Raw genomic sequence first — 24,966 nt, 5'->3', positions numbered from 1 at the left:
GGGGGGGGGGGAGGATAGGGCAAGCCCTCTTCCAGGAGCCTTGAGAGCCTTACGGATGGTCACGAGGATGATGACACATAGCCTAGGAAGGAGGCCTGGGATGGCGGTTTAGAGGAACACAGGTCAGGTGGAGAGTCCCATTAATGCTAGAGCCCAGGAAGAAGTTCCCCCAGGTGGGAGTGAGAGCCTCGGGCCCACTCCCTCCCCTTTACCCCCACCACCTCCCTCCTCTAGCAATTGGCTAGGATTTCCAGAGACAGAAGGAAGACAAAGGGAAATGGGACTGGGCGGGGAATTCTTTCCAGATGTGTTTGTGGTTTGGCAGTTCAGGGCTGGAGCTCCAAGCACCCCAACTCTGCTGAACGAGAGAGCAGAGAGCGAGGGAGGGGGCAATATGCTGACTGGCTAGAGTTGGGGCTTTCGGCCTCCAGCAGCTCTTTTATTCCAGGGGACTAGCAGACATGAGCAGCTGGAAAGAGACACTGAGGGATGAGGAGGCCTAGGAGGCGGGCTAGCAGAAGTGGATGGGGTATCCAGCTAACAAAGGGGCAGGGGCTAGGGCCTCAGAGCTGTTCAATGGGAGGAGCTGCCACCATTAAGAGCCCCAAGCCCAACTACTGGTTTTAATTTCCCACTGGGATCAATAAGGAAAGGAATTTCCCGGTGCCTCTGGTCTTTCAATTATAACCAAATCTGCTGCAGATCTGCCCCAAGTGACCCCATTCCAGTGATCATATACCTCTTAAGGGCCCCTCTCCCGACAGGAGTTGGAGACACAATAGGGAGGCAGAGGCAAGCTGAGGACGGAGTGGGGGAACAGACCAGCGCAGAGTGAAGGAACGTTTTGTTGCTTTGTTCCATTGTGTGGCTAGGAGGAAGGTGGTCTCAGGCTTAGAGCAGAGGAAGAGAAATGGGCTGAGATGACAGCAAGGAACAAGTTGAGAGAGTGGACTTGGGCTGTAGGGCTGTAGTATGAGGCTTGGAATAGGAGACAATTCTACCATCTAGACCCCTTCCCTTGAGGCCCTGTAGAGCATGAGTTAGTACCCAGTCCATCACGGAAGAGGCCAGGAGAGTCACGAAATCCCCAGCCTCACCCCCATCAGGACCAGAGACTCTCTGCCACAGTCAGTACTGGTGGAGGGCTTTGCTGAGGTGTTACTGTCTCTCCTGGGTCAGTATTTGTTGAACTGGACTTCCAAAGTAAAAGCTGGCCAGTTTGGGCTGGACCCTTCCACAGGTGGAGGTAGTGGTCTGAGCCAGAAGGCTGGCTGGTTGACACAAATCATGCATTAGATTTGTGTCTCCTGAGCCCTTGCGCCCTCGGGACTCTACTGCAGAGAGTCGAGATCTACAGCCTCCCTTTCACTGGGGTCCTCCATGCAGAAGGGACTCTTTCTTGTACCTTTGCCTGTCTTCCTGCCTCAGAGACAGACCCAGCCTTTGTCAACTTGTCATTGCAGCAAAATGAAGGGCAGTAGAGCCCCAAAGCTGTAACACAGGGTCAGGGACCTAGAAAGAAAGCAACCCACCTCCCAGAAACATTTGGGCAGAAGGGAACTCTTTGAGAACCAGGAAAAGAGGACAGAGGACCCTGGAAACCCAAAGGCAGAAGATGCTGTGACCTGCAAGACCAGCCTGGGGTCTGGCAAAGGGAGGCAAAGAGGACCAGGAAGAAGGCACAGGAGGCTGAAAGAAACAATAGGAAAGGCTGGGCAGAAGGAGGGGCTACCACAAGCCAGTGGAGGGTCTGTGCAGCACCCAGGCGGGGCCTCTGTTGTTCTTGGCTCTGCCATGCTTTTCCCAGCTCCAGCTGCCAACGCTCTCCCCAGGGCTGGGCTGGGCTGGGCTGGCTGAGCCAGGAAGACAGGAGGGTGGGGTAGGGATGCACTGGCTGAGGACGTGTCCAGACTTAGTCTCAGTCCCCTGCTGGGAGACTGACCTGCAGTTACATTTGGGTGGCTCTATGGTCTGGTTCCATCTGCCACAAACACAGTGTCCTCGATTCAGCTCTAGTAGCCAGGGTAAGAGGGATGGGGCTGTGGCCATGGGCAAGTTCAACAGGCAGGCCAGATAGGTTTTATGGCACCTGGGGAAAGAGGCCTGTCCTGAAAAAGATACATGGCTCTAGACAGCCCAGGCTTCTCCAACTCTGTTGCTTTGCCCAGGGCACTGGGGCTGGAGAACCCCCAACCCAGTCACCTCCCTGGTGCTGCCTTTCCTGCCCTGAGAGTAGGAAACAGAAAAAAAGCCGGGTGGTAGTGGTGCATGCCTTTAATCCCAGCACTTGAGAGGCAGAGGCAGGTGGATTTCTGAGTTCGAGGCCAGCCTGATCTACAGAGTGAGTTCCAGGGCAGCCAAGGCTACAGAGAAACCTTGTCTCGAAAAAAAAGAAAGAAAAGAAAAGAAAGAAAAGAAAAAAAGAGTTGTGATCTGAAATCCTCTGATTTCCCATGCCACTGAGAAGCTGAGGTTCAGAAAAGATGGAGGCAAGCAGCCCAGAATCTGGGGTCTTCCCCCAACTCTTGCCATCTTGAATCAACAGATAAGCAGGGTTACAAGACTTTACTTTAGTGGTGAGAGGGCTCAGTGGTTAAGAGCACTTGTGCTGTTTTTCCAGATGACCTGGGGTTGATTCCTAACTCCCATGTGGTGGCTCATCATCTTTTATAAGTCTAGTTCCAGTGGGTCTGGTGCCTTTTTCTGGCCTTCCTGAGTACCAGGCATGCATTCAGTGTATAATACACATGCAGTCAAGCACATGCATATAATGTTATAGATAACAAAACAAAACAGAATTCAAGTGTCTAGTCAGTCCAAGGCCTTGTTCTTCACCTGACTTCCACTTTTATCTCTAAGAGCAAGGCCAGTGAGTGGATGAATGAGCAGGGTGGTGGAGGGGAAGAGGCCCCCACTTTCACATACATCTAACACTATGCTCTGGGCAGCATGAACAAAATGGGTGAAAGATGTATGAAGTAGCAAGTTCTGATTTTCCTCCCTGTGGGCACCAGTTCTGGAAAATGTCAGCTGTTAAAGCAAAACTAAACTGCCCCACAACCACCCCAAACCCTACCCTCATCTGGTCTGTCAGGGCTCCAGGCTGTCTCACTCCCAGTGGGCATTGGGCTGAGGCCCATGAACTTGTTAGCCTAGCTGAGTATATATGCTATCCAAATGATGTCTCCAACTCTCTCCTGCCTGCCACTCCTCTAACTTGAGCCAAGCCATCCAAGTGAGAGCCTTGGAACTTGGGAATTAACAGGAACATTTCCCTGGGGAATCAAAGAGGCAGGTATTTCCTGGATTTTATAGCTGCAAACCACGCTGTCACTCAGCCTGGTCTCACACCTCCTAAGCCCTGGTAGCACCAGTTTCTCTGTGATCTGGGTTGTCAGTGGTGGGTCTTCCTGCAATGGTAGCTGGCCCAGAACCAGAGATGTTCAAGGACCAGGGCTCACCAGAACACCTACCTACCTACTCTGCCAGCCAGCCTAGTGTGGGGCAGCCGGGCTGGATTCTCTAGGCGTGGGCTCCAGTTTCCTCCCCAGCAGCCACGGCATGGCACTCCTGCCTTCTTCCTCTTTGAGTTATAATCTGGGGTCTCTCACAGACTCTTACAAATAAGTAACCAATTGTGTAGGCTAATTCTATGTCAACTTGACACAGACTAGGGTTATCTGAGAAGAATCTCAATTGAGAAAATGCCTCCATAAGATTGGGCTACTGGCAAACCTGTAGAACATTTTCTTAGTGATTGATGAAGGAGGGCCCAGCCCATTGTGGGTTGTACCATCCCTAGGCTGGTGGTCCTGGGTTCTATAAAAAAGCAGGCTCAGCAAACCAGTAGGCAGCACCTCTCCATGGTCTCTGAATCAGCTTCTGCCTCCAGGTTCCTGCCCTGTTTGTTTCGGTCCTAACTTCCTTCAGAGATGGACAATAAATGTGGAAGCATAAACCAAATGAACTCTTTTCTCCCCCAATCTGCTCTTGGCCATGGTTTCATCATCGCAGTAGTAACCCAAACTAAGACACTTAGCTGAGCAGGATTCCATAGGGTGTAATCATAGGGCACAGCCTTTGGGGAACCAGCTGCTCTGGCAGATATTCACTGTGCAGCTTGCTACTCAGAAAGGTTGGGCCAAAATCCCAGGCCCTGGCCTGAGAAACCTTATCCGGGCTAGCATTGTGCATGCACAAGTCTTCTGGTCAATGTCTACCCTAGAGTCTCACTCTGGAGCACTGAAGGATATGTGGGGCTAGACACTATACATCTATTCAGTTTGTGTATGTGTGCCTGAATGCATACACATAGTGCACATGTGTGGAGGCCAGAGGTTGATGGTGGGTGTTTTGTTTGAGACAAGGACTCTCTTCATAGCTTTGGCTGTCTGTAGCCAACTTACTCTCTAGACCAGGCTAGCCTTGAACTCATAGAGATCTGCCTGTCTTTGCGTCCTAAGTGCTGGTATTGAAAGCATACACTACCACACCCAGCCTCATCTTATTTTTGAGACAGGATCTCTCACTGAACATTGCTGGTTTTACTTCAGCTAAGCAGTTTGGCTGGCCACTGAGCTCCAGATAGGATGTCTCTGCCAGTGCTCATTTCAGGCATGTGCTGCCACACCTACCCTTTACATCAATGTAGGGTACCCAAACTCAGATCTTCATGCTTGTATAGCAACTTACCAACTGAGCCATGTCCCTGGACCCCCAAATTCTTCACAATATTGTTCATGTATCTTCCCTGAAAATCCTGGGCATTCTGTGCCCCTTCTCAAAGAGGGATAGGGTTGATAATGTCCCTAGTAAGAGCAGAAGTCATATACAAAGAGAAACTGGGAAGACCCCAGCATGGCTAAGTGATGGCAGATAAAGGGGTGAGGTTGCTATAAACCCATGCAGTTCTTCAGGCCTGATTCACTATGGCAATGAGTCAGCACCCATGTAAAAGCTGAGCTGTTCCTGGCAGTGCCACTAGATGCCACTTGTCTTGATGACTGCCCAAAGGACCTGCACCCAGGCTCTACCTTGACCACAGCTGCCTGGATCCACCATTCTCTGGGCACAGACACTAGCTCAGAGTTCTCTGGCAGAACAGGTACAGGGGCCTGGGGAGGGTTGAAAAGGCCAGTAAGCCTAGGGATTCAATAGCTGCTTACCATTCGTAACACCAAAGTACAACCACTCGCCTGAAGATGAACACATCTCACAGCAGCTAGAGGCAATCCTATATTAGTGTGCATCCTTCCTCTGTTTTAGATCCTACAGTGGTTTCCCATTCGATGCAGTGTAAAACCTCCAATCCTTCTAACATGCAGTCAGGCCGGTTACCTGCCTTCTCCCTTCCCTTTTGACCTCACCTACCCTTTCCTTCCTGACTTACTCTCGCTTCTTCCTTACACACACAAGCACACACCTGCTGAAGGCCTCTGCAAACTGCCACTTATCTGGCAGTCTTCCCCTGAATATTTACACAACTTGCTTCCTTTCTTGTTTTTGTTTTTTGAGACAGGTTTCTCTGTGTAGCCCTGGCTGTCCTGGAACTCACTCTGTAGGCCAGGCTGTCCTGGAACTCAGAAATCCGGCTGCCCCTGCCTCCCAAGTCCTGGGATTAAAGGCATACACCACCACTGCCTAGCTAACTTGCTTCTTTAAGTTGCCACCATCTGAAAGAGCCCTTCCTAAGATAAGTGAATGTACCACTGTGTGTAGTGCACACATATACCCCTTCTTCATTTATCACCTTCAACTGTAAGTACCTCAGCATCTCCTGACTCACAAACCAGACTCCTCACACTCACCTTGACTGCAGCCTTGGATTCCTCTCCTTCCTCTTTCTTCTCTAGCTCATTCTTTGTAGCCAGGCAGACCTCGAAAAGCTGGAACTACAGGTCTCTGTCAACACAGCGCAGATGCAGCTCAGCATCTGCCATGTTCTCAGTCTGAGTACTACAGACACTGCTCAGAGTAGGGTACCAAATTGCTAAAAATGAGATATCATCCCCTCCCTGTGTTTATCTGTTATCTGTATGTGTGCATGCATGCATGTGCAGGTGCTAAATTCCCTGCTACTAGTTAGTTACTGAGGGCTGTGAGCTGCCTGATATGGGTGCTAGGACCATCTCACAGCTACCCCCAAATAAATCAATCTTTAAAAACAACAACAACAGCCGGGCAGTGGTGGCGCACGCCTTTAATCCCAGCACTTGGGAGGCAGAGCCAGGCGGATTTCTGAGTTCGAGGTCTACAGAGTGAGTTCCAGGACAGCCAGGGCTACACAGAGAAACCCTGTCTCAAAAAACCAAAAAAAAGAAAAAAAAAAAAAAAAAAAAAAAAAAAAAAAAAAAAAAAAAAAAAACAACAACAACAACAACAACAAAACAGGATCTCATTATTTAACTCTGAGCTAACCTGAAACCATGTAGACCATGCTGGTCTTGAACTCACAGGGCTCTGCCTGCCACTGCCTCTCAAGTGCTAAGATTGCATGTGTACATATGTATAGTGTATATGTACATGTACATGCAAGAGCTGAGGAAGCAGGCTTTGTAAATACCCAAAGGAAGTCTATACCAGATTAGTGATAGATGCAGAGGTCTTGGGACAGATCTGGGCTTGTTATGTTTAAAAAGTAAGGCATGTGCCCTCAAACTTGGCTTTGTTTTTTTTTTGTTGTTGTTTTTTTTTTTTTTAAAGATTTTATTATTATGAGTATACTGTAGCTGTCTTCAGACACACCAGAAGAGGGCACCAAATTTCATTGAGGGTGGTTGTGATCCACCATGTTGGGCTGGTAGCACTTACTGATTCAAACCTCTAAAACCCAGCCTTGCAATGTTGACTCAAAACCTTAGTTTTTAGCCAGGTGGTGGTGGCACATGCCTTTAATCCCAACAATTGGGAGGCAAAGGCAGGCGGATTTCTGAGTTCGAGGCCAGCCTGGTCTACAGAGTGAGTTCCAGGACAGCCAGGGCTACACAGAGAAATCCTGTCTCAACCCCCCCCACGCACCCCCCCCCCCAAAAAAACACCTTAGTTTTTAGGCTCAGGTCTCTGCTAAACTTGTCTCAACTCCTCAGCTGGCTATCTAGTTGCCCAGGAAGCCAGAAACTACCCACCTTATCTTTCTCAAACCCTCTTTGTTGGTGAATCCTCCACTGGGCTTTATTCATAAGTATTCAACACATCTGTCCCTCTCTTGTCCCAACCTCCTGGTCCTGCTAATGTCACCTACTGTGATACTCACATTCTCCTCCCACTCCACAGATGGCTCACTTCTTGGCCCTTTCCCAATGAAGATTCCCTACAGCAGACAGCATTGTCTTTCAGAAATACACACCTGCTCATCTTATTAACCAGCATTAAATCTTGGCTCTAGACAGCAAACGTGTGGCTTAGTAAGGTTTCCTAGCTTTTCTTCTTCAGGGCCAAAGATAATACAATTTCCAGTGTCTAACACACTGCCCAATACAGAACAGATGCTGGGTGTAGAGCCCCATATCCTGCCAGATAATACTCAGATGCTAACAGCAAGGCAGGGACTTCAAGCCTACTCACCAAGTCTGAGTGCCAATGCAACCTCTACCCTCCTTGGCCTGGGAAAGACTCCTTACCTTTTGGTTAACCTCAATTTCCTCAACTGTTAAGTTAGAATACTACTTTGAGGGGATGGAGAAATGGCCCTGTGGTTAGAGCACTGACTGCTTTTGCTAAAGGATCTATCTGGGTTTGATTCCCAGCACCCATGTGAGAACTTGCAACTGTCTGTAAACCCAGTTGCAGGGGCTCTGATACCCTCCAATGTCCTCCATGAGCACCAAGCACACAAGTAGTGCAGTCACACATGTAGGCAAAACACCCATACACATAAGCAAAAGAATCCCACCCAGCTTAGAGTGACACGGTGCACCTCATGGGCTGGGCATAGGGTAGGGCACAGTGAAGCTCTCATGGAGGATGGCAGTCTTACCATAGCCACCCCTACCCCATAATCAATTACTATCCCATATAAACCAAGGTTAGAACTCAGGATTTGGTATTAAAACTCTACGAATTAAATGATAAAGTGAAAGCGTGAAGGGATGGAGACACGGCTCTAGAGAGCAGGGACAACCATGCTGCCGACCCATGACTCACCTTTAGGAGACAAGGGTGTGTACCATTGAGGATGAGCTGCCAGGCTGTGTCACCAAGCGCCCTTCCTCCCTGTGTCCCTCCCTTGTGCCCACAGACTCACTCCACAGAACTCCCCTGCTCACATGCCCTCTATATGTGCCTGAATGGCTTAGGGTGTCACTTCAGGTATGACAGGAAAGATAAGGCACTGTTTGTGTGACAAAGGCTTACCAGAGCTTCAAATCATCCAGCAAATAAGAGCTCCAATGACCCATCCAGAGAGCCTAGAAATCCTCCTACAGGACTATATAGCACTCCACACCCTGAAATGCTATTTAAATACAAAGCCAAAAAGAATCCACTACTTGAGCTGGAGAGATGACTATTTCCAGAGAATCTCAGCTTCACTTCTAGCACCCATTTTCCAGAAACTCACAATGGCCTGTGACTTTAGTTCTGAAGGATCTGGCACCCTCTCCTGGACCCTGAAAGCACACACATACACATAAATAAAATAAAAATACAGCTTTATATGTAAAAAAAAAACCCACCAGTCTATTATAAAAATTCATAAAAAGAATCATATGAATTAAGAGGTTGCATTTGCAAGGTGAAAGACTATTAAAACTATATAAATTCTTTTTTTTTTTTCCCAAGACAGAGTTTCTCTGTATAGCCCTGGCTGTCCTGGAACTCACTCTGTAGACCAGGCTGGCCTCAAACTCAGAAATCCTCCTGCCTCTGCCTCTCAAGTGCTGGGATTAAAGGCGTGCGCCACCATTGCCCGGCAAAACTACATAAATTCTTTTTAAACTAAGTAGAACCTAAATTAAGTAAACTGTTATGTAATGTGGCTATCAATTCAGCAAGCAACCACACAATTCTTTCCTTCTCTTTTTCTACTTCTATGAGCCAGAGCTTTTCTATGTACTCAAACTGGTCTTAAACTTTTGCTCTCCCTGCCTTGGCCTTCAGAGTCCTGAGATTACAGACCATCATGCCTAGCTCCAATCAGGACTCATCTGAAAGTGAAAAGATACTGTTAATTACTTTAGAACAAAAAAACCCATAAAATTATAAGAACCAGGCACAGCGGTGAACACACACCTGTAGTCCCAGCTACTCATGGGCCTGAGGAAGAAGTCATTTGAGCCTAAGTGTTTGAGGCCAGCCTGGCAACATTGCTATTCCTTTACCCCACTCCCCACCAAAAGGAGACATACCTATGATATGTGTGCCATAGATAAGGTAGTGTGGGAAACTGTTTTCCCTGTGTGCCTTGCTTCTTCAAAGTCAAAGCTGACTGGCACAAGCACCCTGTGATGTGTGGTTAGCACTCTAAAGAAGTAAAGAGTTGGGCTAGTGAGATGGCTCAGTGGTTAAGAGCACTGACTACTAGGTCACGAGTTCAACCACATGGTGGCTCACAATCATCCATATTGAGAAACAAATTTAAAAAACAAACAAACAAAAACCCAAAGAAGTAAACAGTTATGGTTCGTCACGTTGTGTTCCATTCTTTCTCCCCTGCCCTACCCCACTACTGGAGACTGTACCTAGTGGTTTATGTATGCCAGGTAAGTGCTCTAGCACTGGGCTTTCCTCCTGGCCCTCTTTATGTTAGGACAGGGTTTCACTGGCCTAGAAATAGTTCTGCAGTCCAGGCAGACCTTAAATCTATAATCCGTCTCAGCCTCCCAAGTATCTGGGATTACAGGGCTGGGCCACCTGCCTGACTTGAGGTGGGTTTTAACATGAAGGCTCTCCTCTTCCATGAGACACTTAACCACACAGTGACCACAATAGCTGAGATGAAATTTCAATGGGTATTAAGTCTCTGGTCAAGGTCCTCTCCCCAATGATTCTAGCTTCTACAGGTGAGAAGCTGGCAGAACTGTGGGTTGGTCTACTGCATGTCTCTCCCTGAGATTGCTAATTTTCTGGAGGATTCTGGGCCAGGTGCTGTTCCCATTCAACTTCAACCAACTTGTACAGCTCCATTGTGGCCTGGGCATCTTCCACCGAGGAATGTCCACTTTTTCCAGCCTAAAGGGGAAAAGAACGTGAAGACAGGAACTGTTTCTTTTCCCAGACAACTCTGGCCTCCCTGCAACCTGCTAGTCATCTATACTTTATCTTTTACAGTTTATGAATTGTAGTCACAAGTGTACTGGAGCCCTCCTCCCTAGCACATCTCAGTTTCAACTCCCAGAAAACCTGCTCATTTCTGTGACAATGTGTATGTATCATATTATTAAGCTCTGCAGAGGTAGGACATTTCAAGTCAAACAGATTGTCTGGGTCTTCTTTCTTAAATGTTCTCTGTGTGACATGTGCCCACAGCTCCAAATTCTGTGGCCACTGTCCTTGACTACTGAGCATATGAAATGTTTGAGTGGTCTTCTTTTCCCACTGTACCATCTGCTACAGTCTACAAGGTACCCAGGGATTATTATTTCTCCTTGCAGACAGGGCTACTGAGTCACGTTTGGTGGGGGCACTTGGAGAGAAGTTACCTGGATGTCCCGACTCAGCAGCTTCTTGGTGAGATGCTTCAGTGACAAAGTGACATTTTCTGGGCAGTCAGCCTTCCGGTTGAGGAGTGGTATCTGGGAAGTGTCTCTGGTGAGGGACTTGGGATGAAAGTACTGCAGGGCTTTGTAGTCATTGTGAATGGCATGCCCTACCACTACCTTCCCTGAGAGTATCTTCAAGATCTAGAATGGGCACATAAGGAGGTAATGAGAAGCCATATTCCTTATATCGTGAAGGCCCAACATGGCCATCACCCACATACCACCCCACCACCTCCACCCTCACCCCATTCTTGAAATGCCCCCTTCCACAACTGTTCCTCCTTCAGAACTCCATCTCTACTTTCCCTAGAGAACTGCTATGTAATCCTGTTTGGATCTACATCACCAGAGGTTCCTTACATGTTTAGTAATTTCCATCCCAACAATGGTTATCAGTACTCTCCCCAACCCCAGCCCGCCATCCCCAAAGAACCCCAGTCCTTGTATATACCAAGTAATGCTCTACCACCAATCATTATCCCTAGCTGCCTCCTTCAGTCTCCAATGGGACATAGAGACGCTGATCATGGGGCTGACTCAGCAATTAAGAGTTTATACTCTGCAAGAGGACTAGAGGTCAGCTCCTGGTACCTATGTGGGGTGACTCACAACTGCCTGTGACCAGTTTGAGAGAATCTGATACCCTCTTCAGGTCTCCAAAGGCACCGCGCACACATGTAAAAACATATACACACAATTAAAGATAACTCTTTACAAAAAAAATTAATCACGAGGCAAGGTTATATAAACCTCAGCACAAAGAAAGTGAGGTAGGCAGACTTCAAGTGACAGCGTGGCGTGAGCTACAAGAGACCTGGTCTCAAAAAACAGGGGTGTTAGGGCTGAAGAGATGGCTCAGCAGTTAAGAGCACTGTCTGCTATTCTAGAGGTCCTGAGTTCAATTGCCAGCAACCACACAGTGGCTCACAACCATCTGTAATGGGATCTGATGCCCTCTTCCAGCAAATAACTCTTAAAAAAAAAAAGGGGGGAGGGTTTAGATCTGGAACCGTGGCTCAGAATGCTTGCCTAGTATGTATTCCAACACTGCAATAACTGGGCACATTGGCACAGGCCCGTAATCCCTGTACTTGGGAGGTCAAAGTAGGAAGAACTGAAGTTAAAAGATATTTTTGGCTCCATAGAATGTCTGAGACTAGACTGAGATACACGAGGCTAGCCTGGGATATATGAAAGCCTGCCTCAAGGGGGAAAAGGCCAGTGAGATGGACTCCGAAGAAAAGATTCTTGTCACCATGTTTGATGATCTGTGACTGATCCCTGAGACCCACATGAGAAGAGAGAACTTATACAAGTTACCCTCTAACCTCAACACTCATGTCATGACACACTCCGTCTTCACAAAATGAGAGGGAAAAAAAAAGCTAAGAAAACAAACAATAGCCATTTAAAGAGCAAAGCTCTAGATGAGGTTTTCTGGATACTTGTATTGAAACCAACTAATGTCTCAGCATTTAAAATCTTACAGGTTATGCGGGTCATACTCAAAACAGGATTGTGAAAACAGCAGCAGTCCTGCAGTTTTCAGAGGATCCACAGTGATGCAGCTGGGCTCATCTCAGATTCATAATCCCAGCTTAAGCAAGGTGAAATGCTTCATGATGAAAACCAACAAGTGTGTCTTCACCAGGGTAGGTTCAATCAACAAGCATCTGCTGTCTGTGCTATGCCCAGTCTCCTATAGAGGAAAATCTTCATCTTACCTGGTCCTTAGCTGCCCTTACTGAAGCTGGGACCTCTCCCACACATCTGCTCAACTGCACCCTCTAGAGAGGATGTGCCTTGGCATTTCTTTCCTTTTGTTTTTGAGAAACCTCATTGTATAGTCCTGGCCTCAAGTTTAAAGCTCCGCCTGCTCCTCCTCCTCAGTGCTGGGTTAAAAGTAGTGCACCAATGTGCCTGGTACTTCCTGCCTTTTTAAAAACACCAAGCAACTTCATCTCTGATAAACTTCCTTCAATGGACTGTCTGGCATTAAAAGAATCATTGGAGAGGGTAGGGATGTGGCTCAGCTGGTATAGTGCTTGCCTGTCATGCATACAGCCTTGGGTTGTATCCCCAACTCTGTGTAAACCATGTGTGGTGGCACATACCTATAATCATAGCATGCAGGAGATAGATACAAGAGAATCAGAAGATTAAATCATCCTTAGCTACAAAGCCAGTTTGAGGCCAGATGAAACCCTATCCAAGAAAAAGAATCACTGAAGTGTGTCTAGAGAAAGCAAAGAGCAAGTTCCTCAATTGCAAAGCAGACCAATGGTGCCCTCTGGTGGCCTCCCAGGACCAGCAGGCTCTCTCACCTTCATTCCTCTCACCCTACCTCACTCTTATTTATTATTAGTTGTGAGGAAAGAGAACCCCTTACAAACCATGTGTCCCTTATGTACTATAGCCCCCCCCCCCGATGTTCACCAACCAATACAACTATGCTTCAATTTAGCTTCAAAACAAAAGTTTGACTTTATATGCATGTATACCTCATGTGTGATTGATGCCCAAGAAGGCCAGAAGAGCATCCATCTCTGGAACTGTAGTTACAGATAGTTGAAGATGAATCTCCACATAGGTACTGGGAACTGAACTTAGGTCCTCTCAGAAGCAAGGGCTTCTAACTGCTGAGCCATTTTTCCAAGGAGCTTTTACTTTTTATTTTGTTTTTGTAAAAGTTCTGCCTCCTGCTATCAACACTTTCAGCCCCAAGCCACTCTCACATCTGTTGTTCTGTTTACATCATCACTTACCACCACTCATTCTTGAAATCAACTCCACTAGACACTGTGGATCTCAACTAGTAAAATTACTTCCAACACTAGGTTGTAACTTCCTGACTTTAGCATTCCTATGATAATCTTGTCAACTTGACAAGATCTAGAATCAGGTAAAGACAAACTTATGGAGATGTCTGTGAGGGAGTGTCTAGACTAACGTACAAGACCCATCCTAAATGTTGGTGGTAACCAGCTGCCTCATACTCCTGCTACCATGGTATACCAAATATCAAGCTATTAGCTAGAATAAACTCTTTAGTCCTTAAACTATTTGATCACAACAATAAGTAATACAGAAAAATAGTAATGAGGGGTGAGGCTATTGCTGTGATAACTTGACTATGGCCAACATTTGCTCATGTATTTAAACGCCCAGTCTCCAGTTGGTGGCTTATTTAGGAATTATTAAGAGGTTCAGTCTTGGGCTGGCAAGATGGCTCAGAGGGTAAGAGCACTGACTGCTCTTCTGAAGGTCCTGAGTTCGGATCCCAGCAACCACATGGTGGCTCACAACCACTGGTAATGAGATCTGACGCCCTCTTCCGGAGTGTCTGAAGACAGCTACAGTGAATTACACGGGAAAGAGCGGGGCCGACAGAGGTCCCGAGTTCAATTCCCAGCAGCCACACACATGATAGCTCATGGCCATCTGTACAGCAACAGTGTACTCATATACATAAAATAAATAAAACAAATCTTTAAATAAAAAAAAAAAAAGAGGTTCAGTCTTAGCTAGGTGGGGTGGCATACGCCTTTAATCCCAGCACTTGGGAAGCAGAGGCAGGTGGATTTTTGAATTCGAGGCCAGCCTAGTCTACAGAGTTCCAGGACAGGCAGAGCTACACAGAGAAACCCTGTTTCCAACAGCCCCCCTCCAAAAAAAAGAAATTTGCTCTTGGAGATAAGTCACTGGGAATGGGCTTTGAGGTTTCAAAAGCCCACGCCCAATCTACCTGTCGTATGTAAATGAGGATGGAAAGCTTCCAGGTACTGCTCCAGCCATGCAGGTCTACTTCCTGCCATGATGTTCAAGACTCACCCTCTAAACCTAAGCCAACTAAAAGCTTTCTTTTTATCAGAGTTGCCTTAGCCATGGTCTCTTCACAGCAGAACAATGAGACACTGATCATGGGTTCTTGGGCCTTTGGAACTGGTTTTGGGGAAGGAACGTAGGAGTTTAGAGCTGTGAATTAGAGAAGAACTAGAATGCTTCATACAGGGCTCAATGGGCTATTCTGGGGGATTCTGAAAGAGGGTAATGCCAAGAGAAATGCCAACAATGAAGGCCTGGCTCATCAGAGTCCAGACAACTTGTGTGAGGCTAATTAAAAAGTAATGGACTACCAGGCGGAGGTGGCGCATGCCTTTAATCCCAGCACTTGGGAGGCAGAGGCAGGTGGATTTCTAAGTTTGAGGCCAGCCTGGTCTATAGAGTGAGTTCCAGGATAGCCAGGGCTACACAGAGAAACCCTGTCTCGAAAAACCAAAAAAAAAAAAAAAAGAAAGAAAGAAAGAAAGAAAAAAAGAGAAAAAAGAAAAAAGTAACAGACTATTTGTTTGGCAGAAGATATTTCTACACAAGCTACGTAAAGGTGACTGCTCCCTACTCTTATTCACATCTACAGTGAGAGGGAACGAGTAGGATATTAAAATGTGGGGGAATAGTTTACTGGGGAAAGGAGCATATGCCATACATTCAAAGTTACAAGTTACAGGCTATGAAAACTAATATCACCATTGGGACAAGTGGCAAAGGGCATAAAGGGCAAGACCCCTCTCACAGGAAAAAAAAAAAATCACTTGTTTTCAATTAATCTTTAATCAAAGCAAAAAGAGGTCCCTACAACTTTAGTTTAATGGGATCAGGCTACATTTTGAACTGGAAGCAAAACTTTGTAACACATGGCACTGATGTGATGGGGGCCAGGCCATGTGTGACAGGACTGGTATCCTTTCAAGGAGGCTCCTGCACAAAGCTGTAAAAGTGAAACCTAAGTTACGATGGAGGATCTGGGATTTTGGAAATGTCAGGACCACAGTACAGTTGTCAAGAAAACTACAGGCACAAAGTGAAGCTAGTTCAACAGAGGGGCTCTGTATACTATAGGCAGTAGAGCTGCAAGGGCTAGCCTACCTATGGGCCTGGCAGGCCAGATAATTCGATAACAAGTGCAGGGTGCTGGACATGGAACTGAATGCTCAGGTGTTTGCACTGTTGCCTTTTCCAGCTATGCCCATGGGCAGCTATGCCACAAAGCCTATTGTCCTGGATGCTATAAGCAAGCCAGGAGGGAGGAGCAAGGCATTAAGCAATTCCATGATCTCTTCTTCAGTTCCTGCCTCCAGGTTTCTGCCTTCAATTCCTGCTTGGATCTCCCTTCTTCGACTACAACTGTAAGCTAAAATAAACTCTTTCCTCCCCAAGTTGCTTTTAGTCAGTGTTTTATCACAGCAATATAAACTCTAAGAGAGCCAGGCAGTGGTGATGTATGCCTTTAATCCCAGCACTTGGGAGGCAGAGATAGGTGGACTTCTGAATTTGAGGCCAGCCTGGTCTACAGTTTGAGTTCCAGGACAGCCAGGGCTATACAGAGAAACCCTGTCTCGAAAAAACCAAAAAGGAAAAAGAACTTCGGATTTTGGTACTGGAAAAGCATTAAGTGTTGTTCAAAGCGTTTTTTTTTTTTTTTTTTTTGGTTTTTCGAGACAGGGTTTCTCTGTGTAGCCCTGGCTATCCTGGAGCTCACTTTGTAGACCAGGCTGGCCTCGAACTCAGAAATCCGCCTGTCTCTGCCTCCCAAGTGCTGGGATTAAAGGCGTGCACCACCACTGCCCAGCCCGACTTTAAACTTTTTAAATGTTTGAATTTTTAAAGACTATGGGACTTTTATTAAAGTTTGAAGTATGTTTTATATTGTAATGGTGATATTACTATGACATATTGGGGATAACAAAGAAAGGTTGATTTAACAATGATGTTTGTTAAGCTGACAAGGGTCACCTACTTAGTCATCTTGAGACATTTACCTGAGAAAAGAGAATCTTAGTTGAGAAAATGCCTCCACTTGTCTGTAGCGAAGTTGGTGTTGCCTTGTCTTTATGGTGATTGATTTGGGTGGTGCCACCCCCAGGCAGGTATTACAAGAAAGCAGGCTAAACAAGCCAGGAAGGAGCAAGCTAGCAGCAGCATTCATTCCTCCGTGGCCTCAGCCATGGAGTTCCTGCCCTGAGTGCCTACTCTAACTTCCCTCATGCTGGACTATTACTGAGATAAACCCTTCCTTTCCTCTTAAGGTTGCTTTTGGTCATGGTGTTTTACCTTAGCAATAGGAACCCTGACTAAGATAGCTGGGCTCTACCGATTCTGGATTCAGTTGTTATGCTGGTGCAGCATGCACTTTACACAATGAAGAATCTCTAAACTTGTTTTTGAGACAGGGTCTCATCGTGTAACTCTAGCTGACCTGGAACTCACAGAGATTCATCTATCTCTGCCTCTCAAATGTTGGGTTTAAAAGTGTGCTCCACCACACTCAGCCTTTGTTTTCTGAAGTGGTGGGGCTCACAGTTAAGAGTCTGCTTTAAAGTCGGGCAGTGCTAGCGCACGCCTTTAACCCCAGCACTTGGGAGGCAGAGGCAGGCGGATTTCTGAGTTGGAGGCCAGCCTGGTCTACAGAGTGAGTTCCAGGACAGCCAGGACTACACAGAGAAACCCTGTCTTGGGGTGGGGTGGGAAAGGGTCTGCCTAAGTTTCAGAGACTCTGTTTAGACTTAGAAACTATGGAAACTTTTGAAATTGAACTAAATCCAATTTGTACTGTGGGATAGCTATGAACTTTTAAAGACCAAGGATGGAAGGTTTGGGTAAAAAAAGTGATGTTTGGTCATAAGCTGACAGGGACGGACTTGGGGCAGAAGTGTCTACTTAACAGAATTAGGCAAATCTGAGCATGTCTGTGAGCTTTCAGATTGGGTTAACTGAGATGGCAAGATCCAAGTTAAAAAACTAACTAAAACAAAACAAAATAACCTATTCATTCCATTGGCTGGAGTCCTAGGCTGAATAAAAAAAAGAACAGGAGAGCCAGTATTCCTGGCTGCTCAGTAGCTACCTCCTGTTCTTGCTGCCACAATGTCTGCGCTGTGATGGAAGAAATTCTTAAAACTCTGAGCCCAAATAAATCCCTTCAACTCCTTTGCTCAGGTATTTTGTCACAACAGTCACAGAAACAATTCCTTACTCCAATTGGAAGCCTTCTTAATCATGTGACAATATTCTCCCTCCCTTTACCATCCCAATACCTCCCCAGAACATCACTTGCTGAAACCCCTCACCACACCTCTCTCTACTGTCTTGTCCCATGCTCCTCACCTGACTCCGAGCAGTCTTAAAGGGTGTAGCATTAACCATGTGGCACTTCCGGATGCCACTCCATCTGGTCCGGTAGTCCACAATATAGCAGGGGGGTCGGATGTACTCATCATAAAGCACATCTCCATTGTAATTCACAATGCTGCATCGAGCCAAGGAACTAACACGCCCCTTGGGTCCTGTGCCCACCATTTCACAGTCTACTGCCACCATCTTCCCTGGCAAGTTTTGGGGGACTTTAGGGCATTTATCTTCAGAACAAGCTTGGGTGGAGTTCTGTACAGGATTTTTCTTCACGGGCTTCTTGGAGCCTTTATCCTTTGACTGAGCTTGGGTGGAATTCTCCGCAGCAATTTTCTTTTTCAAGGGCTTCTTCTTGGAGCCCTTCTTCTGGGTGAGAGATGGGTGGCTCTTAGCCTTTGGAAGGGCACTCTGAAACTCCCCTAGCAAATCTATTTTAGCCACAACAGAAGCTGTCTTCTTTGAAGGAGCAGGGGTCAGCCAAGACAATGGGGCTTTCTTGTCTTTGGACTGCTCTGAGTCCCTCTTGGAGGCAGCTGCCTCTTTCTTCTTCTTTGGGCATGGAAGGACCTTTAAAATGCCATCTACTCTGGAAGTCTCCCCTTTCTTTGGAGGTTCTGAGCTGACCTTAGACACCTTGCTAGGGGGCTGGTTCTTCTTATTCAGAAATCCTTTCTGTTCCAAGAACCGTCGCTTCTTGACAAAACGTTGATGTTTGGCATTTCCTCCAAATGCCTTTTTCGAAGGTTCCCCGAAGTCCAAATTCAGGAGTATGGTAGACATGAGGTCAGGTGGATGGTGGGAGGAAAGCAGGGAAGAATGGCTCACTGACGGCAAAAGGATGAGATTCTCATTCTCTGTGGAATCCCATAGTTCAACATGTGGAGGTCTGCAATTAGCCTTGTGGACAAAGTAATCCTGATACCTGCACCATAGGCCTGAGAGAAAAAGAAGACCAATTCTGGAAGGCTTAAGTGATACTCCCAGAAGCCCAAAGCCTGAATAACTAATGAAGCCTCCACAATTTACCTTTAGGTTGGTCTTAAAAGGGTTGTTTCCCCTCTCCAGATCTCTGTGCCATTTTAAAAACTAAAGATGCTGGGGCTAGAGAGAAGACTTAGTAGTTCTAACTTGCTGCTCTTGCAGAGATGTGAAGTTCAGTTCCCAGCACCCACGTTGTAATAGTTCACAGGATCTGTACCTCCGGTTTCCGAAAACTTAGATGCCTTCTGATCTCTACAGGCCCCGAGCAATTAAACGATACACATATATACATACAAATAAAACACACAAATAAATCTAATTACATAAAGTCAGGGTGCTAAGGCTGAGGATAAAAAAGTGTGGGGCCCACGGAGATCGGCTCTATCATGTCTATGAAGTCAAAACAAGTGCATACTGAAACAGCAGAGAGATGAAACTTCTGAGTACGTTTACCAGTGGTGAAAGGAAACAACATAAATGCCCTCTGGATCACCCAGGAATCCTCAGCGTGCTACAAAATGAACAAATCTCGCTTGGCTCCACGTGGGGGCGACCTCCTCACCTTACCTGTCCCTCACAGTAAGAACCTGTGACACCACACAGTAGAGGATCTAGGTGGAGTAGAATCCAGACGGGCCACTTCGGCCACCACATTCTTGACGATCCACGAACTATCCCCGAACACCCTATATACACCTACCTCCAAGTTGGGTCCCACTAATTTCGCAAGCGTCCGGAGCCGGATGCAGGCGCGGGCGCGCGCCGACGTATTCCCGGACGGCAAGGACGCGGGCGGCAACGGGAAGGCGGCCGGCGCACACGCGCCCGCAGCGCCCCCACCTCAGGCAGCGAGGCCAGCGACTCGGAGTGCGTGAGCAGCGGCAACGGTGGCGGCGGCGGCGGCGGCGTGGGTGGGGGCGGGGGCGGGATGCGCTCCCCGGCCCCTCGGGCCCCGTGGAGGTACAATTCGAAGGTGGTGGGCCGCGGGAAGCAGAACGGAGCGCGCCGGAACCGTGGTCCCACTTCCGGGAGGGAGGGCGGGACCTACGGCTGACCGCCTCGCGGGAAACTGATGCTGGGTGCGCTTCTGTGACGTCACCGAGCCCCCTGCGTCTGCGCAAATGGCTTTGCCCGGTGGAAGCCGTGACGTATGCCATGTGCGCCTCGTTATTTGGATTTGTAATTGGACGCGACTGCAGGAAGAGGTGTTGTCGGGCGGGTTCGGAGTTTCTTGCTTTGCGTTGAGCCTGAAGAATTGAGCCCGGCTTGGGTTGCGTGGTCCCGACCTTGTGTCTCCTCACCTCCTCCCTCCTTGCACCGACAATCACGCCACAGGATGCCGGGCGTCTCAGCCCATGGCCTCTCGCGTGAGGAGAGAAGGCAACTGGCTGTGGACCTCACCCGCGTCATAGCTCTCTACCGTTCCATCCTGGACGCCTACATCATCGTGAGGCCACTGGGCTGAGGGCGGGTGCTTCTTATGGTGGGGGTGATTAGGAGCCCACTGGAGAGAAAATTTGGAGACAGCTTTTATCACTTCCTAACAAGGAAAGCTGAAGACTAGAATGATACTTGGGGTTTGTTTGTTTGTTTATTTTGTAACCCCACAACCAACATTTGGGCCGTGCTGCAGTTGCGTAGAAACATACGAGAAACAAGATGTTCCAGAACATATTCTCCACTAAAAGGCAATAAAGAGTGGGTCGGTGAAGAGGAAAAACTTGGCCAAATGTTGTGTACACTTTTTGTTTTTGTTTTTGTATTTTGTTTTTTAAAATTTAAATTTATTATGTATATAGTGTTCTGCCTGCATGTGTGCTTGCAAGCCAGAAGAGGGCACCAGATCTCATTATAGATAGTTGTGAGTCACCATGTGGTTGCTGAGAATTGAACTCAGGGCCTTTGTGAGCCCTCTCTCCAGCCCACCCCCACTCCCCCACCCTGTGATGTACACTTGTAATCCTGGCACCTAAGAACTAGATGAAGGAGAATCAGAAGTTCAAGGTTCACCTGGGCTACAAAACAAGTTCCAGGGCAGCCTGGACTGGATGATGTTACTCTAAAAAAAAAACAGGGCAGACGTACATAAAATTACCGTCCTGTAATCTTGCCCCTCAGAACACTGAGGCAGAATAATTGTCTTGATTTGCAGCCAACTCAAACGAATGCTCAGACTTGTCTCATTTTCTCCCAAGCCCCATTCACACACATAGAAAAGCACCTACAAGGCTTGGGGTGCGGTGATTCTCAACCTTCGTAATCCTGCATCCCTTTAATACAGTTCCTTAGGTTGTGATCTCCAACTATAAAGTCATCTTTTGTTGCTACTCTATAACTAATTTTGCTCCTGTTTTGAGTCGTAAATACCTGATATGCAGGATATCTGAAATGTGAACTTCCCCCTTAGAGGTCCCAACCCACAGGTTGAGAACCGCTGTTCTGAAGTAAATGCTTGTCCAGGACTGTTATTAAAAGCATTTTTTGCTTTTTCAGAGGACCAGTTCTGTCCCTGGCACCCGTACAACTGGCAACTCACAGCCATCTGTAACTCTAGCTCCTCTGGCTTCCATGGGCCCCTGCATTCACAGGCACATACGAATCCATAGATGAAACACACATGAACATAATAGTAAGAATACTTTTTAAAAAGTTTTGTCTAGCTTGTATGAGGCCCTGGGTAAAGTATGCCAAAATATTTTAAAATGTTGAAGCAGGATGTGGTAGTGTACCACTTTAATCCCAGCACTTGGATTGCAGAGACTGGCAGTCTCCTAAGTTCTAAGCCAGCAACAGCTACGTACTAAGACCTTGTCTCAGAAGAACCCAAAAGCTTGTTTTAAGTGTTTTCAGAATAGTGAAGATACGTGTGTGAGTGTTTGCTTCTGCTCATATTTCTTTACATGACAACTCTGAACCGGTGCCAGCTCTGATCCCTTCTCTGTGGAGTTTAAAGTAGTTCTCCACTAAGCTCTCTGTTAGTGTTTTATCCTATAGGATATTTATGTTAAAGTCATTATGTGCATTAGCTTGCAATGCTGGAAATGGAACCCAAGTCCTCCTACATGTTCATCAAGCACTTGTTAACACTGATGTATATCTCCATTGTTAAATTCTTGTTTGTTTGGTGTTTTGAGACAGGGTTTCTTTCTGTGGCCTTAGCTGTCCTGGAATCCACTCTGTAGACCAGGCTGGTCTCAAACTCAGAGATTCATCTGCCTCTGCCTCTCAAATGTTGGGATAAAAGGCATATACCACCATGTCCCAACATTGCTAATTTAAAAACTGAAGGGACAAGACTTCTTTTTTTTTTTAAGATTTATTTATTTTATTTATATGAATATACTGTAGCTGTCTTCAGACACACCAGAAGAGAGCATCAGATCCAACTACAGATGGTTGTGAGCCACCGTGTGGTTGCTGGGAATTGAGTTCAGGACCTCTGGAAAAGCAGTCAGTGCTCTTAACTGCTAAGCCATCCCTCCAGCCCGACCTTTTTTTTTTTTTTAAAGATTTATTTTATTGCTGGGCAGTGGTGGCGCACGCCTTTACTCCCAGCACTTGGGAGGCAGAGGCAGGCAGATTTCTGAATTCAAAGCCAGCCTGGTCTACAGAGTGAGTTCCAGGACACCCAGGGCTACACAGAGAAAACCTGTCTCAAAAAAACCAAAATAAAATAAAATAAAATATGTATATGAGTACACTGTAGCTGTTTCCAGACACACCTGAAGATGGCATTAGATCTCTTTACAGATGGTTGTGAGCCACCATTGTGGTTGCTGAGAATTGAACTCAGGACATTTGGAAGAGCAGTCAGTGCTCTTAACCACTGAGCCATCTCTCCAGCCCCAGGAACAAGACTCTTGTCAACAAATTTACAATAGATTTTGGTGTATAAATCAGGCCCAAGAATTTTTTTGTGTGTGTGTGTGTGTGTGCAACTCTACCTGTCCTGAAACAGATCAGGTTGATCTTTGAACTCACAGAAATCCTCCTTCCTCTGCCTCCTGAGTGCTGGGAAAATGTGTGTGCTACTTTGCTCAGCTGGAAGCCATTTACCAGATGACAGAATAGATGGTCTTTCTGATACACTAGCCCCTAACAAAGTTTTGTTTTGAGTTTTTTTGAATTTTTGTTGGTTTGTTTGCTTGTTTGTATTTTGGGTTTTTGTTTTGTTTTGTTTTTTTGAGACAGGGTTTCTCTCACTCTGTAGGCCAGGCTGGCCTCAAACTCAGCTAACAAGGCTTTTAATTAGTTGATTATTTTCAAATGGAGTCTCACTATGCTGAAATATCTCATGGAGATATTCTGGCCTTTGCACCTGAGTGCTGGGATCCTTTAATAATAGACACCATACCTGGCCCCCATAGCCCCAGAATTAAAAAAAAACAAAACAAAAACGAATGAATTAAAATACACAGCTGTCTAGACCATAAAATAGCAGGTTACTAAATGATTACCTGTTAATGCTGTGGTCAATCATTGATCATGCTAGTGATACATGATTTAAAAAAAAAAAATTAGAGCCGGGCAGTGGTGGCGCACACCTTTAATGCCAGCACTTGGGAGGCAGATATAGGCTGATTTCTAAGTTCGAGGCCAGCCTGGTCTACAGAGTGAGTTCCAGTACAGCCAGGGCTACATAGAGAAAACCTGTCTGGAAAAACAAAAACCAAACAAACAAAAAGAAAACTAAATGGAGAAAAACAAATAAATGGAGCATTACTAATGAGAGGTGCGTACAGAATGCAGTCTAGCTGGTATGTGGGTGCTGGGAGTTGAACCTGGGTCCTTTGGAAAAGCAGCCAGTGCTCTTAATTGCTGAACATCTCCAGCTCGACTAATTTTTTACACATGGGCACTAGTAGAGGCGGGGGCAGACTTGAGAGCTGATACAGATGAACAAGAGATACAGGCATCTTCTCATCTTGGGCACTAGTGCCAAAAAAAGGCAGGTGATGAGGTGGAGAGTTGAGATGGGGCTAAGAAAATGGGAAGAGTACTAGAGTCCTTCCAACCACTTGGCTCCTCCTGCAGGAATTTTTCACGGACAGCCTGTGGGGCACACTTCCCCACTCATGGCAAGAAGCACTGGATGGACTGAACCCACCACAGCTGGCCACTCTGCTGCTGGGGATGCCCAGGGAAGGGGAGGAGATCAGGTATGTATAAGCCAGAGGAGCCCCAAGATGGGGAATGAGCCCTGAACCATGTATTGAGTCTTGTGTAGATAGTCTCATTGGATCTTCCTGGGCATCCAGGTCATAAGCTGGTACACTCAGGATGTGATTGTGGGCTATTCACTAGCAGCCTGGGCTGGACTATCTCAGGTACAGGTCTGTGTGGCCACTCACCCTGCTGGCCCTGAAGTCCACAGCTTGTGCCCTCGCCTTTACCCGGACACCTGGCTTTCACACCCCATCAGAGTTCCTGGAGAACCCCAGCCAGAGCTCCCGACTAACAGCTCCTTTTTGGAAACATGTCAAGCCCAAGAAGCAGCATGAGATCCGGAGGCTGGGAGAGGTAAGAGAAGGCTGGAGGTTAGAGCATGAGAGCCTAGTACTCCTGAAGCCTTTGGGTTATGAAGATGTGTGGCACTTACTGCAACTTCAGAAGTCACCTTCCTTAGTAGACATGCTAGAGCCCTATCTGTTGGTGCTGGAAGACTTTCCTGTCCTTTTTCTGGGTTGATTGGTAGATGTGCGTGGGCGACTTTTATTCCTGTTCACTGCAATCAATTTTTGGTTTTACAGCCTACGGGGCTTTTGTTTTTGATTCATTGACTTAAGGGGCAAACAGAGGAGGCTAGACACCTGCCATTATCCTAGGATCTGGTTTGACATCTCTTGTCCATGTGGTATCCTCAATTTTTTCCTACCATCTAGGCTCCTACCATCCTGAGCTTTTGCTTCAGGAGTCAGGAGCCAATGCCAAAAAGAAACTTTTGTTTTTTCTTCTTTCAGTTGGTGAAGAAGCTTAGTGATCTCACTGGCTGCACCCAAGTTGTGGATGTGGGCTCAGGCCAGGTGAGCCAGACTCCAGGGAAGGCAGATTAGCAGGGCAAATGCCCATGGAAGCAGGTGCTGAGAAGTGGGGAGTCGGG

At 46.8% G+C, this 24,966-nt stretch overlaps 2 protein-coding genes across 5 annotated transcripts in view; one reads left to right on the top strand and one right to left on the bottom strand.

The window, feature by feature from the left end:
- Positions 1–9,926: 9,926 nt before the first annotated feature.
- Isg20l2 (interferon stimulated exonuclease gene 20 like 2) lies at positions 9,927–20,221 on the bottom strand. The gene is made up of 4 exons (XM_031374309.1): positions 19,567–20,221; positions 17,862–18,820; positions 10,638–10,838; positions 9,927–10,167 (listed from the first exon to the last, which is right to left on the bottom strand). The coding sequence occupies exons 1-4, from the start codon at positions 20,021–20,023 to the stop codon at positions 10,054–10,056; spliced, it is 1,731 nt and encodes a 576-aa protein (XP_031230169.1). The 5' UTR covers positions 20,024–20,221; the 3' UTR covers positions 9,927–10,053.
- The window catches only part of Rrnad1 (ribosomal RNA adenine dimethylase domain containing 1), a 12,552-nt gene continuing 3,373 nt past the window's right edge, over positions 15,788–24,966 (top strand). Inside the window, exons 1-4 of one of the 4 annotated variants that reach the window (XM_031374313.1) lie at positions 15,788–15,883; positions 23,901–24,025; positions 24,234–24,386; positions 24,827–24,889. In XM_031374313.1, coding sequence (XP_031230173.1) covers positions 23,942–24,025; positions 24,234–24,386; positions 24,827–24,889 — 300 coding nt within the window. In that variant the 5' untranslated portion in view covers positions 15,788–15,883; positions 23,901–23,941. Of the gene's footprint in view, positions 15,884–19,680; positions 20,314–20,357; positions 21,496–23,900; positions 24,026–24,193; positions 24,387–24,826; positions 24,890–24,966 lie in introns of those variants that run through there. The other 3 variants (XM_031374310.1, XM_031374312.1, XM_031374311.1) reach the window with 3 other exon arrangements.

This window comes from Mastomys coucha, unplaced genomic scaffold (genome assembly GCF_008632895.1).
Source record: "Mastomys coucha isolate ucsf_1 unplaced genomic scaffold, UCSF_Mcou_1 pScaffold16, whole genome shotgun sequence".
Lineage (NCBI taxonomy): Eukaryota > Metazoa > Chordata > Mammalia > Rodentia > Muridae > Mastomys > Mastomys coucha.
Note: the sequence above shows the minus strand (reverse complement) of the source record. Positions and strands in the feature narration are given on the sequence as shown.

What these genes read in the sequence shown, in the direction of transcription:
- Isg20l2 (XM_031374309.1), bottom strand. Translation starts at nt 20,023, where the DNA reads ATGGCATACGTCACGGCTTCCACCGGGCAAAGCCATTTGCGCAGACGC. An exon ending in TAGTGGGACCCAACTTGGAG is followed by an intron (nt 18,821 to 19,566) that starts GTAGGTGTATAT and finishes TTTTTCTCTCAG; the next exon opens with GCCTATGGTGCAGGTATCAG. An exon ending in TTAAGACTGCTCGGAGTCAG is followed by an intron (nt 10,839 to 17,861) that starts GTGAGGAGCATG and finishes TGCCCATTCTAG; the next exon opens with ATCTTGAAGATACTCTCAGG.